The sequence below is a fragment of the Bos taurus genome, chromosome 2, assembly GCF_002263795.3.
Source record: "Bos taurus isolate L1 Dominette 01449 registration number 42190680 breed Hereford chromosome 2, ARS-UCD2.0, whole genome shotgun sequence".
NCBI lineage: Eukaryota > Metazoa > Chordata > Mammalia > Artiodactyla > Bovidae > Bos > Bos taurus.
This window is the reverse complement of record NC_037329.1, coordinates 115,803,472-115,823,427: the sequence shown is the minus strand read 5'-3', so window position 1 is coordinate 115,823,427 and position 19,956 is coordinate 115,803,472. Positions and strand designations below refer to the sequence as shown.

The 19,956-nt window shown below is 39.7% G+C and overlaps 1 protein-coding gene and 1 long non-coding RNA gene across 4 annotated transcripts in view; one reads left to right on the top strand and one right to left on the bottom strand.

Annotated features, from left to right (window-relative positions):
• The window catches only part of SLC19A3 (solute carrier family 19 member 3), a 31,336-nt gene extending 20,484 nt beyond the window's left edge, over nt 1-10,852 (top strand). For all 3 annotated transcript variants that reach the window (XM_005202968.4, XM_015459580.3, NM_001102198.1), the window contains 5 exon segments: nt 1,186-1,337; nt 4,684-5,494; nt 7,067-7,259; nt 8,699-8,840; nt 9,631-10,852. In XM_005202968.4, coding sequence (XP_005203025.1) covers nt 1,188-1,337; nt 4,684-5,494; nt 7,067-7,259; nt 8,699-8,840; nt 9,631-9,792 — 1,458 coding nt within the window. In that variant the 5' untranslated portion in view covers nt 1,186-1,187 and the 3' untranslated portion in view covers nt 9,793-10,852.
• Nucleotides 10,853-14,304: 3,452 nt separating this feature from the next.
• Nucleotides 14,305-16,083, bottom strand: LOC132343304 (uncharacterized). Its single transcript, XR_009492052.1, has 2 exons — nt 15,920-16,083; nt 14,305-14,646 (listed from the first exon to the last, which is right to left on the bottom strand). It is a non-coding gene; the product is annotated as an uncharacterized lncRNA (long non-coding RNA).
• Nucleotides 16,084-19,956: the final 3,873 nt, after the last annotated feature.

The window sequence follows — 19,956 nt, the reverse complement described above, 5'->3', positions numbered from 1 at the left end:
CACCGACTCAATGGACATGGGTTTGGGTAGACTCTGGGAGTTGGTGATGGACAGAGAGGCCTGGCATCCTGCAGTTCATGGGATCACAAAGAGTTGGACGCGACTGAGCGACTGAACTGAACTGAGCTGTCTCTGTGTCACCTTTTGGTAATTCTCACAATATTTCAGACTTTTTCATTTTTATAATGTTTTTCATGGTGACCTGTGACTAGTGATCTTGGATGGTAGTGTGGCAGAAAGATTATTACGATTCACAGAAGGCTCTAATGGTGGTTAGCATTTTTTGGCAATGAAGTATTTTTTAATGAAGTTATGCACAGTGCTTTGTTAGACATAATGGTCTTGCAGAGATAATAGACTACAGTGCAATGTAAACACAATTTTATATGCAATGGGAAACCAAAAAGTGTGTGACTCACTTTATTGTAATATTTGCTTTGCTGTGATGGTCTGAAAGACTCGCAGTATCTCTGGGGTATGCCTGTACACCAGAGATTCACTAGCTGATGTTTTAGTTACTTTCACATGTCCATTGGCCCATTATTTACCATTTATTGTGTGCGTGTTCATTCGCTTCAGTCATGTCCAACTCTTTGGGACCCCATGGACCGCAGCCTGACAGGTGTCTCTGCCCGTGGGATTCTCTCAGCAAGAATACTGGTGTGGGTTACTATGCCCTCCTTCAGGAGAGCTTCCTGACCCAGGGATCAAACCCACACCTCTTGCATTACATAAGTATTCTTCACCACTGAGCCTCTGGGGAAGCCCTTACCCTTTATTGCATGCTAAGTCACTTCAGTTGTGTCTGACTCTTTCTAACCCTATGGACTGTAGCCCGCCAGGCTCCTCTGTCCATGGGATTCTCCAGGCAAGAATACTGGAGTGGGTTGCCGTGCCCTTACCCTTTATTAGTAGCTACTTATTACCAGGATTATGATGGAGAGCACTAATGAAGTGGGCCTCTACTCCCAGCAATAATGAGTAAGAAGTTTGTTGATAAAGTAGGGTTGACTGGCTTCCGTAAGAAACATTTGAAAGCAGTTAATCACTCACCTTTTCAGGTCAGCTTGAGATAGAGGAAACTTTGTCCTCTCATAAAACATTTAGAAATCAGCTCTTCATGATATCCAGAATGCCAGAAAGAATAAACCTCAGTTCATTTTGGTTTTGTTTTCACTTGATCAGCCATGAGTTGTTTCCAGACTTCAGAGAGCCAGTCTTGGATTTATCCCACTGTGATCCTCTGCCTGTTTGGATTTTTCTCCATGATGAGACCCTCAGAACCCTTTCTTATGGTGTATTTATCTGGACCAGATAAAAACCTGACCAGTGCAGAGGTGAGTTAATATCCATACGAACCTTAATGTTGTTTAATCTTACAGGACTTACACAAGGACATAGAGTCAGGGTGTCATTCAACTGGAAATAAGATTAATATACTGACCTCAGTGAATCCCATTTTCATGGTATTTGTTATTTTATAGAACTGTTCAAACCACTCTTCGCTCCTCACACTTGCAAAGATGGGAAACCTAAACACATCACATGTATAATAAATATTTTCACTTTTACAGAGTTCTAACATTAGACTTAATGCATGGGAACATGTCAAGTCTCATTGATTCTGTTACACTTATCCTAAAATACAATCACTGCCAGGCACGGGATCTAGTCCTAATAAACTTTTAATTTGCTGGGGTATAAGCAGAATATATTTTTTTTAATTGTAGCATTTCTTTGAAAGTGTTGAGAGTGTTAGTTACTCAGTCGTGTCCAACTCTTTGCCACCCCATGGACTGTAGCCCACCCAGCTTCTCTGTCCATGGAATTCTCCAAGCAAGAATACTGGAGTAGGTTGCCATTCCCTTCTCCAGGGGATCTTCCCTACCCAGGGATTGAACCCAGGTCTCCTGCATTGCAGGCAGATTCTTCACTATCTGAGCCACCAGTGAAGCCTTTCCTTAGGACACTTAATTTTGAAAAACTGTTTATCAGCAGATGAGACATTAACAGTTTATCTCCCAGCTTTATCTTCCCTGGAAGTCCCAATTCTCTAATTCAAAAGGTCCGCCGCTTTTATTTTTTTTTATAACAAGGAAGTACCCTGACCCAGTTGAAGAATTACCCTAGGCTAGTTCTGTAGTCTCCAGTCCTAGCTAAGAAGACACTGCAGATTGTGAGGCTTCACTTGAAAGGGTCATTGATGCTGTTTTATTTGGTGATGAGGCAATAAGGACAGAAGGGCAAGTTTATTCTGCTGCACTGTAAATCACTTAGGGGCAGGTCTGTTTCAGAGTTTCCGAGACAGGAACGTGACTGTTAAGACAAAGCAGACCACAGACAGAGGTCCAGAATCGGCCAGTGAACCCCAAGCCTCTACTTCTGCAACCATTATGGACCAGTGAAAAAGTGTTAGTCGCTCAGTCATGGCCGACTCTTTGCAGTCCAATGGACTGTAGCCTGCCAGGCTCCTCTGTCCGTGGAATTCTCTGGCAAGAGTACTGGAGTAGGTTGCCATGCCCTTCTCCAGGGAATCTTGCTGACCCAGGTCTCCCACATTGCAGGCAGATTCTTTACTGTATGAGCCACCAGGGAGCTGCTGTGGACTAGCTAGACTGCAAAGGTGCAGCCCAGTCCCACTAGCCTTTCAAATCACTGAACTTCCCCTCTTGTCACTGACACGGGAACCCATTGAGGTTGCTGGAGGAAGCAGAGGGGCACAGAAGAGAGGCTGCTGTGGCTGACCTACACCTGTACCCACCGTGCCCCAAAGACCAACAACTTCCTCAGTGCTTTCCATGAATGAACAGTGAGGTCCCCTGCATTTCTGACTAAATCCACGAGATAACTCATATTATGCTGAGACCGAGAATTGAGTAAACAGATAAATCAACAGAACTGAAGAGAAACGGGGTTGGAAGCCCATACAATTTGTCCAGGAAGGAGACAAAATGCGTTACTGTTCCCACATCGTAATTCTGCCGGGTGATTTACTCTTTGCTGTCTTCCTGTGTGTGTTCATTCAGACTTGCACGGGCTATTTTTTTGCCATGATAGTGAATCAACACAAAGATAAAAGTTGCTGAATTCTTCTAACGCTGTAGCTGCTTTATGAAGTGTTGTTAATCTTCAGGCAAGACAAGGATAGTATTTTTTTTAATAGCCTGAAAAGCCCACAAGTCTGTTGAACAATTTTTAACTAGTTTGCAGGCATATCTCAGAGACATTACTTGGTTACAGACACAGTAAAGCAAACAATGCAATAAAGTGAGTCACATGAATTTTTTTTATTTCCAAGTGCATAAAACAGTTATGTTTATACCATACTAATCCCTGGTGGCTCAGACAGTGGAGAATCCTCCTGCAATTCAGGAGACCTGGGTTCGATCCCTGGGTCCGATCCCTGGGTCAGGAAGATCCCCTGGAGAAGGGAATGATTACCCACTCTAGTATTCTTACTGGATAATTCCATGGACAGAAGAACCTGGTGGGCTACAGACCATGGGGTTGCAGGGTTGGACATGACTGAGCAAGTAATGGTCTCAGCTGAGCATGACTTTCGCTCAAAGACTATTAAATATGCAATAGCATTATGCCAAAAAATAGTATATACCTTAATTGAAAAATATTTTATTGCTAAAAAAATGCCAAAACAATTACAATAGTAACATCAAAGATCACTTATCATAGATTCCATAACAAACATAATAACAATGGAAAAGCTTTAAATATTGCAAGAACTACCAAAATATGACCAAACTAAACTAAATAAAATGAGCAAATGCTGCTGGAAAAATGGCACCAATAGTCTTGCCCAATGCAGGTTGCCACAAACCTTTAATTTGTAAAAAATAAATGAATAAAAAGAACAAAAAGTAAAAAGCACAGTATCTGCAAAACACAATAAAATGAGGTATGCCTGGACTCTAGTGTGTATACAGTTAGTATAGTTCACATTGGGCTTCCCTGGTGGCTCAGTGGAAAAGAAACTACTTGCCAGCACAGAAGATGCAGGTTCGATCCCTGGGTCAGGAAGATCCCCTGGAGAAGGACATGGCAACCCATTCCACTATTCTTGCCTCAGAAATCCCATGGATAAGAAGAGCCTGGCGGACTACAGTCCATAGGGTCTTGAAAGAGTCGGACATGACTTGGCAACTAACCCACAAAGTTCCGATTGCACGGGAAGCTGATGTATTCTTGTATTGAAATGCATGTAGATGTATAAAGTGGGTTTTTGAGGGGGTGGGGGAGTTCTCCTTTCCTAGGGTTTCCTTGAAAATCAGTTTTCTATTCTGTTTTCTCGTCATATGAAGATACCCTATCTAATCAGGGCTTCCCTGCTGGCTCAGATGGTAAAGAATCTGCCTGCAATGCAGGAGACCTGGGTTCAATCCCTGGGTTGGGAAGATCTCCTGAAGGAGGGTGTGGGACCCTTCTCCAGTATTCTTGTCTGGAAACTCCCCACAGACAGAGGAACCTGGCGGGCTACAGTCCATGGGGGTCACAAAGAGTCAGACACAACTGAGCAACTAAGCACAGCACCCTATCTGATTAGATACAAAGTTTTATATTGGGCAAGCCACATGGATCAACACTTTAGTAATACACAAGTCTGAGAAAGGTAACCCTCCTCACTTCCCAGTGCTTCGTGGTCACAGAATCCATTTTCCACCTCTGCAGCTCACAAATGAGATCTTCCCCGTGTGGACCTACTCTTACCTGGCACTACTGCTTCCAGTCTTTGTCCTCACGGATTATGTCCGCTACAAGCCAGTCATCATCCTCCAGGGCATAAGCTTCATCATCTGCTGGCTGCTGCTCTTGTTTGGCCAAGGAGTCAGGACCATGCAGGTGCTGGAATTCTTCTATGGGATGGTCACCGCCACTGAGGTGGCATACTATGCCTACATTTATAGCGTGGTCAGCCCGGAGCACTACCAGAAGGTGAGCGGCTACTGCAGGAGTGTCACGCTGGTGGCCTACACGGCGGCCTCCGTGCTGGCCCAGCTCTTGGTATCCCTGGCCGGCCTGTCCTACTTTTACCTCAACGTCATATCCTTGGCCTCTGTCTCCGTGGCCTTCCTCTTCTCACTTTTCCTACCCATGCCTAAGAAGAGCATGTTTTTTCATGCAAAACCCAGCCAAGAAGCCCTTCCAAAGCCACCAGGAACGGACGCTGTCTCAGAGGAACCTCAAAAGAATCACAAACCAGTGGGAAAAGTAGTGTTCACTGATTCAGGGAACCCAGATGATGGCCAGGTGACCAACCCAAAGCCAGGAAATGTAGCTCTGAGAGTTTTTGTGCAGTGGTTACAAGATTTGAAGCAGTGTTACTCCTCAAAACATCTTTTTTACTGGTCCCTATGGTGGGCTTTTTCCACAGCAGGTTATAACCAGGTTTTGAACTATGTTCAAGTCCTGTGGGATTACAAAGCACCGTCCCAGAGTTCAGTATATAATGGAGCAGTAGAAGCTATTGCAACCTTTGGAGGTAAGTAAACATTGATCTATCTTCCTTTCTTGCCCAATCCCTACCCCCTCCACCCCTGCAAACTAAATTCATTTCTCCAGTTGCTGAATTCTCCACAGTGGTAAATTAAGTCTGTTCAGAAGGCATATTAACCATTTTCAGAAATAGAAGGCAATGGGGGAAAAAGGACATGACATTTCTGTTTAATGTGTTACAGGAAACTCAAGAGTTCAGGATTCAACACCAAGTGATTACATTCTAACCAGATTCCTAAAATTCCGTTTCCTCATCAAGAAAAGTGTTAATAGTGCCCTCTTTTCTTTCAGGATTGTTTTTAATATCAAAAAGAAAATGGACATTGTGTATTAATATATAAACAAGGTGTTCTGTTATCTTAGAAAATGAACTGAAATAGTAAGACTTCCAAATTTTCACTGGAAGGGTTTTTGTTAATAAAGAATTTGATTTAGCTAGTCCCGGTCTTTAAGCAATTCCAGGTTCTACACCACACATTTCCAAAATTAGCTTTCTTACGAGATTGAAATCAGAAGTGGAAGGTATTTGAGAGTCAAGATTCTAATATCAGAGAGAAGTCTGCCTTTGAAGTTCACTCTGCAATAAATATTTATATCCTGGTTAACAGAAACTTAAATTCAGCTAAGACTTTGAAGATATTTTCTAGGAAGTAGGAGATTTCCACACCCTCCTTTACAAAAAAATTTCAGAAACTTCATGTGGCATCTATTTTACTATTGTTTCCCTTTTAAGAAGACTTACATTTAAACTCCTAGAAACCAGGGCAGTCTTGGAATTGGTTCACTGAAATTATTTATTCCACATTTCAAGTTCTGAGAAGAAAAGTAATTTTATTTCTTTTGTAGTAATGGTTCTTGCCTACATCACGTATGGAAAAGTTAGTCAAATCTCAGTAATTCAAAACATAAATACCTCTCACTTCCTTAAAGAGAACTATAATTACTAACCCTAATTTCTGTCAATTACTCAATCTCTTAAATTCTGTAACTTGTTCACCTCAAACCTGAAGTAGATTAAGCCAAATCTTGAAGACACTGGGATGGAGATTAGAAGAAAGATGAAGATTAGTACTAATGACTAAAACTTACTACCCAGTGCAATATATCTGTAACATATTGCTGAGAAAAACAACAAAGAAAGGCATATATGAACAGGCTAAGTGTACTGCCAGAACAATTGTTTCATCTTTATCTATCCCTGCCCTGAGCTTGTTATATTAAGCAACTGAGTTTATGTATCTTTTTTCCCCACTCTGATGATTAGGAACCTTTCTGGTCCCTCTGGAACCTTTCTGATGCATAGAACAGTGTTTGGCATATAGTTGATGCTAATTTAAAATGTGACAACTAAATGTTTGAAAGAATAGAAATTAAAGAGTAGCCAAGGGAAAACATGCTTGAGAAGTGGATAAATCCCCATTTAGGCGGGTCACATTATTTTCACAAATTGTGTAAGTAATATATTCCTCTTTCAGAATTGCCTGAAACCTGAATTCTTAAGACAGCATGTTAACATTTCACTGGATGTGTTGGATCTTCCTTAATGTTTCTTCTGTAGGGGCCCTGGCTGCCTTTGCGGTGGGTTACGTGAAAGTCAACTGGGATCTTCTGGGAGAGTTGGCTCTGGCCATCTTCTCAGTTGTCAATGCAGGCTCTCTGTTTCTCATGCATTACACGACCAACATATGGGCGTGCTACGCTGGCTATTTGATATTCAAGACTGTCTACATGCTCCTTATCACCATAGCAGTGTAAGTATTACTTAGCATTTCTTCTCACTCCTGAAACAATACCATGTTCTCTTTTCTGTTTTCCTGTAATTCCATTGAGAACTTTGGAAGGATTTTAATCAATGCAATAGTAAATGTTGACTACTTCATATTAAATTAGGCACAGTTAAGCCATCTTTTCATTCAATTGTTTATCCATTGAATATTGCTGATATTAGTCAGCAAGGAAAAATGTTTTGTAAGTTCATAAACCAAAGGCATGTTACAGTGTCATTTATAATTTTTATTTCAAGCAATTTTCCGGTTTGCATAGTATGATGGAATTTGATTTGTGATTAAGTTGAGATTTCGTCTCTAATTTCGCTTGGTTGCTAAAGCAATTCCAGGCATATACTTTTGTATGAAACAAAATATTCTCAGCCCGTCATAACAAGTTGGCTACTGAAAAAAAAGTAAATGCAAAAATCACGGGAAACTATAAATCCCAGTGATTTTTTTAATGATTAAAAGAATTTGGTTCCATATTTAAGTGCAGAGAAAGTTGAGTGTAGGAAATATGATTTGGTTTCACTGAAAGAGATAAGAAACATTTGAATTTCAAACACATGAAAGAAGTAGTATGAAATTTTAGGTTTTAATCTGTGAAAAATGCTTGATAAGTAATTGACAAAACACAGAAATATAAAGACCCTGAGAAAAGATCATGAAACATAGGAAAGAGATGAAATTTGTGGCATGCTCTTTTTTTTTTTTTCCACTGAACGGAATCAGGTTAATGTATCAAACTCATGTGTCTTGAGGTTTTTGTAATGTATTTTGTTAAGGTAGAATGACATTATTTCTTTTCATTTCAGGACTATTCAGAACCCAAAGCCTTTTACCTTCATTCCAAGGAAGAACTGCAAATATCATATATTTGCCAGCCTTTCAAAAGTGTTTTGTAATAAGACTTCAAAATTTATATAATTATTAAAAAAAAAAAAAGAAGTTAGTTATAGATTCACTCACTTATACCACCAGTCATGGTTTGGATCTTCCAAAGAACAGTTCACCTACAAAACTTTAAAACTGCCGATAGAGTCAACAATAAAATGAATAGCTGTCCAAAAAATTCCTTAGGTTGGATATTGCTGATTTTCATAAAAAGTACACTGTGAAACAGTATCTAAGATCAGATAGCCTGCCATATTCTCAAGTTATGAGACCTAGAACATTTACGTTTAATTTCCGAAAGTATTAAATTGGATAGGAGCAATTTTGCTGTATTTCCCTTAACTACATTTTAATTCAGCCTTTAAGTATGTATATGTTTTTTCTCTGCTCTGCCTGTTTGTCTATACTGGAGGAGATTTAGACCAAAAGTGCTGGTAGTGAGACACTTTCTCTTCAGTCTCTGTCTTTTAAAGATAAGAATCCCATGTATGTTCATGTTTTAAAAGTTATTATGTGTTGAATGACAGGTTTCAGATCGCTGTTAATCTGAGTGTGGAACGCTATGCCCTGGTGTTTGGAATCAACACCTTCATTGCCCTGGTGATTCAGACTATTATAACTGTAATCGTAGTAGATCAGGGAGGACTGGGGCTTCCAATCAGCATTCAGGTATGTTGCAATACTTCCACTTACCTATTCATGTAATTGGGGGAACGTAGAATGAAAGGGCTTTGTTCAGCCTAACCACTGCCAGTATTTAATGTCTTGAATTCCTTGGCTAGGCAAATTTTAAAATAAGCCATTCCTTTAATTACCACCTGTAAAGTCAAGCAGAGTTTGAGCAGTAATCATTATAGGTTAGCATTTGCTTTGGCTCCTAAAGCCCCATCAAGTGGCGCTTACCGTTGTGTCCCCCTTATGCCTCCTCCTCCCGTGGTCTAGGGCCCAGGTTTACTAAGATGCCACTGGGGAGGAGCACACGCTTACCGAGTCTACTTCCCTTTTCCCTTTAGCACTGAGAGACTTAAAATTACACCAGCATCATGTTTTACATATGGTTCTGAAATAAAGGGGATAAGGCAGGTGAAAAATAACCTGTGTTTATAATCCATTCCTGGAGACACTACATATGCACTGTTCTCCAAAAATGGACACATACATCAGTGGGATTTAGTGTTTTTGTTTTTTACCATTAGTGGTATCTGCTAGAATTTAACCCAAGCAATCTTGACTGTAGAGCCCACACTCTTAGTTACTGCATAGCTTATCCTTTCACACCTGGTTCTTCTAAAAGGGGAGAAGGAAGTTTTATGCAAATCTAAAAGATCTGTATTAAGACCCTAAGTCTCAGTAACCCCATAATCCAAGTAAATCAAGTAAATACACAAGCATCGCTGTGTATTATTAAGGACAGTCATATTTCATGTGTGTCTAATTCACTCTATTTGTTTTTCTCTAGTTTTTAGTTTATGGAAGTTACTTTGCAGCCATTGCTGGCATTTTCCTAATGAGAAGCATATACATTATCTACTCAGCCGCATGCCGAAAGAGAGTACAGAACTCTGCTGTTACAAGTCAGAACCAATATAGGCCACACCCAGAGGAACCAAAGAACGTCTAATGAGCAAAGCTCTAACCTCTGTCAAACGCTGCAGCCTCTGAGCAAGGACTCTGCTGCAGGTCACACTCACATATATACTGAGTGTCGTATCTTAACACCCTTCACAGGTCTAGATTCCAACGAACATTTTCAAAACCAGGGAAGGTCAGCTTTGGACTAGCTGTGCCCAACTGACCTGGATGCAGCTGACCAGGGCTATCATCTCAATTCAACAACCCATGTCGGGGAACTCCAATGAATAGCCATGACTGGAAAATTCTGGTTTTGATTGCTTACAAGGATACGCACATGGTGTGGAAACAAACCGTGAAAAAAACCCAGTCATCCTTAAGTTGATGTTCCCCCGCTGTGAACAAAAATACTAACTGAAGTGACCTTGTTCCTTTATTAGATATTTGTTTTATTTTACCAAAATAGGCAACACAATGGACACTTTTTGTCACATGAACCATTGTCCTTCTTCCATTAAATATATTTCTTTAAAACATACAGTTCCTTGAGAAAATTGTAAGACTTGGTCCCATTTGTAAGGCCTCCTTTTCTCTCCTGAGAACACAGTATTATTCACAAGCTATTATTTGTTAATATCACCGCTTAATTTTTTTCAAGATGACTTCTCACTTTGTGCTCTGCTGAGCTTTGTTGTTGAACCTCTACCTCAGGAGTAGCTTCAGACACTCCTGTGTGGCCACAGAATGACATTCATGCCAATTTCCAGTGGTCCCAGGAGAGGCAATAAACTTACTCCTGTCGTGACTCCTGAAGACGGAAATGGCAACCCACTCCAGTATTCTTGCCTGGAGAATCCCATGGACAGAGGAACCTGGTAGGCTGCAGTCCATGGGGTCACAAAGATTCAGACACAACTGAGCGACTGTCACTTATCACTCACTATCTTGACTCCAGAGAGGTGTTTTAATATCATGTCAGTGTGATGTCTGCCTAAAACAGAAAAACCTAAATAGACATTTTAGGGATTTCTAGAAGTATTTGTAAATAAGAAAATCTAATTTTTAGATGGGAGAAATTGTGCTAAATAAAATAAATGTGTGCAAAAAAAGAGCCTTTCTCATTTTTTGATGAATTGTGCTGAAAAATGTCTTGAGTTTGCATGTCCTTTGAAACTTCAACAACCGTCCCATTGAACAATCTGCCACTGGGAATAAAGAATGCTGATTCAATATTTGTCTTTCCAATAGACTTTTCTCCAAATCTCCAAATTCAGTCACTGGATGAAAAATTAAAATTCAGTCCAAAAATCAATATACTTGCTTAGTGGAGAAAGCTAATACATAATTATATCAAAAGCAAGGAAAGAATGACCACTGTTGTCCTTCTTGGTTATTGTAGTGAAGATGTTAGTCAACACAGATAACGAAAAGTCAAAAATTGGAAAGAAGGGGAACTCCCTGGGGGTCCGGTGGTTAGGTCTCTGCACTTTCACTGCCGAGGGCCCAGGTTTGACCCCTGATCTGGGAACTAAGATCCCACAAGCTGTGCAGCATGCCGTAAAACAAACAAACAAAAATTGAAAAGAAGGAGGAAAGACTATCACAATTTCAGAGGCTATAGATATGCATCCAAGAGACTCAAATGAAAACAAATAGTAGTAGAGAAAGTAAGTGTATAGAAATCAAGAGTTTTTGTGATACAACAACCATTTAGAAGATACATGTGAGGAAAAGGCCACCATTTATAGTAGAATAAAAATAAAATACCTAAGATTACATTAATCTAACAATTCAATAAGTGTGTAAGACATATAGAATATGCCTGAAACACTTTTGAAAATTACTTAACAATACCTAAACATATGGAGTCACCTACCTTGTTCTTGACTAGTAAGAAAAATACATATAAAGGCATTAGGCTTCCTAAATGATTTATATGGTAAATCCTATCCTAGAGGGAAAAAATACCTTTTTTAACTAGTATAGGTGATTCTAAATTTATTTGGAAATTAACAAAGAAGAACCAATAGAATGGTTTTTTAAGTGGAAAATGAGATTAAATTATTTGCAAAGAATAAAATCTAGCTCTAAAATCTTAACTACAGTAACATAATCAGCATGAAGAGACAGTTTGAATTAGTGCCTAATTCATATGAGAATTTATTATAAAAATAGCATTTCAGCATAGGAGTGAGCCCAGGACAGGAAGACATTGTCTTGAGGAGCCAACGGCAGACTCAGGATATTTGGAGTCAGCAGAAGTAAGCTCACATAGGTTATCAGGTCCATCTAAGAGGTACAAAGTCAGAGCACAGAAAGTAAAGACACATGAACGCTTTTAAGTTACAAATGGTTGCTCAAACTCCTGCTACTGCTGTAGCTTCCTCCAACTACTATTTGGGGCCCCTGGATAAGATATCCTCAATATGAGGATTAGGAGAATATGTTGCCTCACCAATTTAGGGACAACGCCCCTTGTCAGCTCAAAAGTAGTTATGGAACGAGAACGACGCCCCTTTTCCCTAGACAACATAATTCTCCTAAAAGAAAAGGGGGGAATGAGAGAGTCATTTCCTAGGCAGGTTGATAAGGAGTCTAGGGGTCCCCAAGGAGAGAGGGGTCTGGAATTCTCAAGGAGAAAAAAAGGACAAACTTTTTTTCTTTCTCCACATTCCTTAGGATTATATAACAATAATGTATCCTGCTTAAAGACAATCTCTAGATTAAACCTTCTGGCTAATTCTGTTATCTTAAAATGTAAATTATGGGAGTAGGTCTGGTGAGGTCTTTACAACTTCCAGACATTGTTTAGATTCATTAGAGAGTATATAACTTCATTGCTAACACTAGCAAGCGGGTACTCTTTCTGCCCCCTTCTAATGCCTATGTCAGAAGCTTTCTCTATATCTCCTTTATACTTTAATAAAACTTTATTACACACACATACACAAAAAAATAGCATTTCATACAAGAAGAAACATGAATATTTAATAATATTGAAATTATTCTTTTCAAAGGTAAAACTAAGTTGGACTAGAATAACTATCAATATGTAATGAATGTATTTATGTATCAATAGGCAAATATGAAAAATGAAACTGCAAAACTACCGGAAGAAAACATGTAAAACTTACTTTATAACTTTAAACCTTTCTAAAGTAACAGAAAATCTGAAGTCATAAAAAAGTGAAACTAACCTTAGGCATGAAAAGTAAAGCAATATAAGCAAAGCCAAAAGACAGCTGATAATCTGGAAGAAATATTGCAATTCATCAAAGCTACTTTTCCTAATTTATATAGAACCAATACGAATTGATAAGAAGTCAAAAACCTGAGGAAAAAATGGGCAAAGAATGTGAACAGGGAATTCAGAGAAAGAAAAATATAAATGACTCAGATATATGAAAAAAATGCTTAAATTAACTCATAAGAGAAATGCATATTAAAAGTACAGTGAAGCTCCAAAATGGCAATCCATTCCAGCACTCTTGCCTGGAAAATCCCATGGACGGAGGAGCCTGATAGGCTACAGTCCATGGGGTCGCAAAGAGTTGAACACGACTGAGCGACTTCACTTTCAGAGTAGAAAGTAATCTAAATGTGTGATAATAGAATTTGTTCTCTGGGAATGGGTCAATGGCAGTCTTGAAGATTCTTGGTGAGAGTGTACATTGTCTTCATGGCTAGGAAGGAAAATTCAGGATTTTCAAAATTACAAATGTGTACATCTTTCCACCTATAGATTTGTCTGATAGAAATATGTATTACTGATATACTTGCATGCCTGGGAACTGACTTGTGTAAATGTATTTCATTAGAGCAAAATTTCAAGGCACAAAGGATTGGAAGCTATTTAAACTTCATTAAAAGGGGAGAAGGGAAGTGTATTATGGGACACCAGTATATTCACTTGTAATAATATTAACTAGATTAAAAAAGGAGGAATATCTTTTCATTGTGATAAAGGGCTCGGAAGTGTATTATGGGACACCAGTATATTCGCCTGTAATAATATTAACTAGATTAAAAAAAGGAGGAATATCTTCATTGTGATAAAGGGCTCTAAATATATTATTACTATTTAGTAAATAATGATAAATTATTGTTAAGTGAAGAAAAATCAAATGACAAAATAGTAATGAATGCAATAGCTCATCATTCATGTGAAAGTAAGGAGAAAAATAACTACATTGGCTTATATACACATACAACTTTTCTGGAAAGATTAGAAAAAGCTGATAATAATCTTTCCCTGCTGTGGGGTAATGGGAACCCGAAGGAGTTGTCATCTCGTCATGTTTTTTGATGTTTGCACCCTCAAGTTAAAATATTAATTTTCCAGAAAAGCATTTAACTTCTTGGGAAATAAATTAGCATGGATGAATAATGAGCTAGAATTTTTCAATTATTTCTATATAACCATTTCAGTGTTTTTACATTTTGGGCAATATGCAAGGTTTACAAAATGTACATTCATTAATCAAAGGAACAAACACACAAGAAACATTGAGTATTTTTTCAACAGAAAATTTTATTTGGTATCTCAATAAAGAGAAAGGTTATTACTTTTTTGAATTGAAACATAAGTTTGCTTGGTAAAGATGTAGGATTTTGTGACTGATAAGTACACCTTATGGAGAAAAATTTTTAATGTTTTGCTTTGTACACGGAATGACTCAGAAACAACAACAGAAACGGAACTCATAGACAAATAACAGAAACAAGGAGGAAGAAATAGCAAAAGAATAGCCTTTTCTGAGAAGGAAAAAAAATGGTTCTGGTTCTAGCATTTTGGTTTGCTCTCTGCCTGTATTTAGTCCTTGACGAAGGTGAAATATGTTGCTCTAGTTGAGAAACTTGTCACAGAAGAGGCACTTCTGGCAGATAAGCAGGGTCACAGGGCCTGAGGAAGAGGCATACAGGTAACAGAAGTGAATATATCCAAAGGAAGGTGGCAGGCGGCTGGGAGGCCTGGGCCCCAGAGGCCCTGCACGTTCACCGCTGCCAGAGAGAGTCAGGCTGGGGCTGTGTCATCGGGGAAGGACCACTGGGTCCTGACTGGGGCCAGGGAACAGCTTTGACTCCAGTATGCATCATTTAGCTTTATTCCATTACCACAACCACAGACTATATCTAAACCTCCCTATTGTCTTGTAAGTGTTCACCAAGGTGTGGCAGGTTGACTTAGGTGAGGAGATGTGTATTGCTCAGAGCAGATCATGACAGCCTCTAGACACACAGTTGAAAATTCATGTCTTTTGACAATGACTAAATCAAAGGCAGAAACAATTACTAAATCAATTATTAACACTCATTGTCTCAATACAATGAAAGTCAGAAGATAGTAGAAGATAACTGTCAACCGAGAACTGTACCCCAAAGAAACTTCCTTTCACATTTTTTTATCACAGGGAAGAAGGATATCCCCTGTATTGGACAGCATTCATTTGCAAGTTTACAGATAAGAATTATTTTCTGTCTCTTTCAGTTATCTACAATGTTCACCTCTGTGAAATAGCCCACCTGGCCGTAAAAGGCTAGAATCAGGTCACTGGAATCTAGATAATGTCTCTAGAATCTAGATAATGTCTAGTTTTCCACTGATGCACAAAGTCTTCCCTATGTATCAACATACCTCATATTCAACAGAAAAGTAAAACAGCAAGATAAAAACAATATTCTAAGACCACCATTCTGTGTCACTTTACTTCTGCAGAGGCTGGAAAAACATCACCTGAGGTGGGACGGGCTAGTGGGGAGGGGAGTATCCTGCCAGCAGTGACTTTGGGCTGGAGGCTATCCTGGGAATCTTTTCTAAATCTATGCGCCTAGGACTTCAGGTCACTGAGCACAACATTCTAAAAACATTCTGAATTTGGTTTCTTTGATCACATCAGTCTAGGAGAAATCTTGGTTTATGATTTTTTTTTTCCTTATTTCCAAGAAGAACTAGATCCAAGAATGGAATTTTGTGTGACTTTACAAAAGAAGCTGGCTTCAGCAAGGTGTAGGCTTCAGTGTCCAGACCCTGACATTTTAGCAGTGGAAGGTGGTAACTCTGGGGCTGTCTCAGAAACTGGGAGGCCAGAGGTACTAGGATCAGGAGAAGAAGAAATCAGAACTCATCCAGAAAGTAGTCAAAACAGACAGAAATGAGAAAAGGAAACTGCTCCAACCTCCCATTTTCCTCGACGACAGAGAGGGCAATCAGGTGATTTGACATGGTATTCTGATGCAGTTTCAGGGAGGTTTGTGTTTGTGCAGTCAAACTGCCCAGCTTCCCACATCCATGTACTGCATGACTTGGGGACACTTGTCTGCACCTCAGTGTTCTCACCTACAAAATGGGAACAAGAATGGTGTTAGGTTGCAAGAGTGTTGTGAGGATTAAATGGGTTAAGACATACATGTCACTTACCCACAGGGCTCAGGACACAGGGCAGGGTAAGTCTTGGCTAGTATTACTGTTAATAATTATTTTTCTAAACGTGAGATGTTCAGGTATATAAGTTTCCTTGAGTTGCCCAAGTTTTGATTCAGAGATCACATCATTAGCATTTTTCTAAGTAGAAATTTCAAGTATCTCAGGATACTGAGTAATTACCTAGCAGAACAGTAGCTTGGGTTTCGGAAACTACGGTTACTGAACTACTAGGAAAAATAAAGGTCTTGAAAAGAGACAGTCTGTATGAGGCTGAAAATACTGAATTGTCCTGGAGGAGGTCCCTTCAGAAGTAAAACATTTTATGTACTATTAATTAATGGAGTGGGCTTCCCTGGTGGCTCAGTGGTAAAGAATCTGCCTCCCAATGCAGGAAATGAAGATTTGATCCCTGGGTTGGGAAGATCCCCTGGAGAAGAAAATAGCAATCCACTCCAGTATTCTCACCTGGAAAATCCCATGGACAGAGGAGCCTGGCAGGCTTCAGTCTATGGGGTCACAAAGAGTTGGACATGACTGAGCAAGTAAACCACAGCAACAATTAATGAAGTGCTTGATATGAACCAGGCATTGTTCTAGTCCTGCATTAATTAGAAGGCTTAAAAAAAAACAAAACCCTCCATTTTCCTATTTTCAGCAGAGAAATAGAAATTAAACAGTCTTTTTTCTTCCCTTAGCGTGTGCTTCTGCTCCATCTGGACCAAATTAGATCTTGGACCAGATTAGATCTTGGCCCAGATTAAAACATCATATGATAGTTTTATCTAAATGGATGAAGGATTTTCCCTGCTTTAACACTAGGAGTAAATTTAAGAAATTTATTTTATTTGACTGTATATGAAATTCAGCTAAATCCTTAAATTTCCATTTCCAGGTATCCAATATTGGTAGACCCTACCCTCCACCCCCGATCTATAACTTTATAGTCAGAGTTTGTTTCTGGGGACAAGTACAGAAAAATAGTAGGTTATGCAATGTTCGTTGCAGCACTGTTTACAATAGCCAGGACATGGAAGCAACCTAGATGTCCATCGACAGATGAATGGATAAAGAAGTTGTGGTACATTTATACAATGAAATATTACTTAGCCAAAACAGGAACAAATTTGAGCCAGTTGTAGTGAGGTGGATGAACTTAGAGCCTCTTATACTGAGTGAAGTTAGTCAGAAAAACCGGTTGGATGGCATCACCTACTTGAAGGACAGGGAGGCCTGGCATGCTGCAGTCCATGGGGTCGCAGAGAGTCGGACATGACTGAGCGACTGGACAACAAGTCAGAAAGAGAAAAACAAGTATCTTAATGCATATATGTGGAATCTAGAGAAATGGTACCGATGAACTTAGGAGAGAACAGACCTGTGGGCACAGTGGGGAAGGTATTGAGAAAGCAGCACTGACACATATACACCATCATATGTAAAAGAGATGGTGGCAAGTTGCTAAATAACACAGGGAGCCCAGCCGAGCATTTAGTGTGATGACCTAAACGGCTGGGAGGGAACGCAGGAGGGAGGCTTAAGGTACTGTGTTTGGGTTTATCTCCCAGGATGATCTAGAAAAGACGAGGGATGAATCTTGAAGGGCAAGGGAAGGCTAAAACCGCCCAAAGCAAATTCTTAAGTGTATCTATGAGGATATACATCCCATGCTCTATTCTCTTCTGTGCTCTGTTGCTCAGTCGTGTCCGACTCCTTGCAACCTCACGGACTGTAGCCCACCAGGCTTCTCTGTCCATGGGATTTTTTTCAGGCAAGAATACTGGACCAAGTTACCATTTCCTTCTCCAGGGTATCTTCCTGACCCAAGGATCAAACCTGCGTCTCCTGTATCTCCTGCCTTGGCAAGTGGATTCTTTACCACCGCGCCACCAGGGAAGCCCTGTCCCCTTCTACTTTGCGCAAACTGGAATCTTGGGAAACATTGTTGTTCCTTTTTGCTTTCTCCTTGAATGTCATTTCTCTTCCAGATCTTTCAAAATGATTACGGTTGATTCTGAGGGTTTCACATCTGAGGATTCAATCAACCTCAGAGCAAAAATATTCAAAGAAAAAAATTCCAAAATTTCCTAAAAGCAAAACTTGAGTTTGCCACTTCTTGGCAACTATTTACATAATATGTACATTATTTTAGATATATAGGTACTCTAAAGATGATTTAAAGCACACAAGAGGGTGTGTGTAAGTTATAAACAAAAACTATGCCATTTTATATAGGGACTTGAGCATCTATGGCTTTTGGTATCCGAGGGAGTCCTGAAACCAATCCCCTCCAGATGGCTGTATAAGGACAACTGACCTGACCTACAAATGTCTATGGGCTTCAGGGTCATTACATAAAATCCACAGTGTTGACTGGCAAACGTCTAGCACTGAGCTACACCCACAAACAGTCAGAAGGGTGTTGGCCTGGAGCCAGCGTGTATGTTTTAAAGGAGGTGGTTCAAGAACGGGTTGGAAGAGATATAGCAGGAAAAATGGAGGGGCATGCTGATTATTGATTGCAATGAAAGGAGACAGATGTCTGCATTTTAATCCTAAAAGACCAAAATACTCTTGAGACCCTGGAAAGGGAAACATTATCAAAGAAAATAATAGGGAAATAATGTAACCAACCTTCAAGATGGGAATTAATAAAATGTCTTGGGGAAAAAGGACAAGCATGCAGACTTTTAAAAATTCAACCCAATTAAGTGTTCCAGGAAGAAAACTGTGACTTTAAAGAAGCCTTCTGGCATAAGATTTACATACGAAGCCTGTGGAAGAGTAAGAATGTGATGGTTCTTCTGGTCACTAACAAAACCAGGTGCTCACTTCACTCTGTAAACAAGGTTATACGGAGTTCATCGTATACTGATGCATGTACAGGAAATTGAGAAAAACGGTACTGATGAACCTATTTGCAGGGAAGGAATGGAGACGCATTTGTAAAGAACTGACTTGTGGACACAGTGGAGGAAGGAGAGTGGAATGAATGGAGAAAGTAGCATTGACATATATACACTCTCATGCGTAAAATAGATAGCTAGTGGGAAGTTGCTATATAACCCAGGGAGCCCAGCCTGGTGTTCTGTGAAGACCTGGAGGGGTGGAGTCGGGGGAGGGGAGGCAGGCTCAAGAGGGAGGGGATATATGTACAATTATGGCTGATTCACGTTGTATGGCAGAAACCAACACAATACTACTGGAGAGCAATTTTCCTCCAATTAAATATATACATTCGTATATATGTATGTATATATAGGCTTCTCTAGTAGCTCACCTGGTAAAGAATCTGCCTGCAATGTGGGAGACCTGGATTTGATCGCTGGGTTGGAAAGATCCCCTGGAGAAGGGAATGGCTACCCACTCCAGTATTCTGGCCTGGAGAATTCCATGGACTGTATAGTACATGGGGTCGCAGAGAGTCAGACATGACTGAGCAACTTCCACTTTCACATGTATATATATTTATATATATATAAACTAGGTGCTGGGAAAATCCAGAAACTTAAATTCTTCAAGAAGTTGCTGATATAATAACAGTGATTTATTTTTAATACAAGGACAATGCAAAGGTGAAGATTTCGTTAATCCGTGATAATGAAACTCTGACGTGGTTCTTCCTGTTTGCTAAGGATGGCAGCATGCCATGACTTGCTTTATTGCTCAATAAAGACTTGTGGCAGGTGTTATTCCATCTGCCTTATAGATGGAATATCTGAGATTATGACTGTTTGTGGCTGGCCTTTGTGTTCCAAAAGGAACACAGTACAGAGCTCCACACGCACCTTG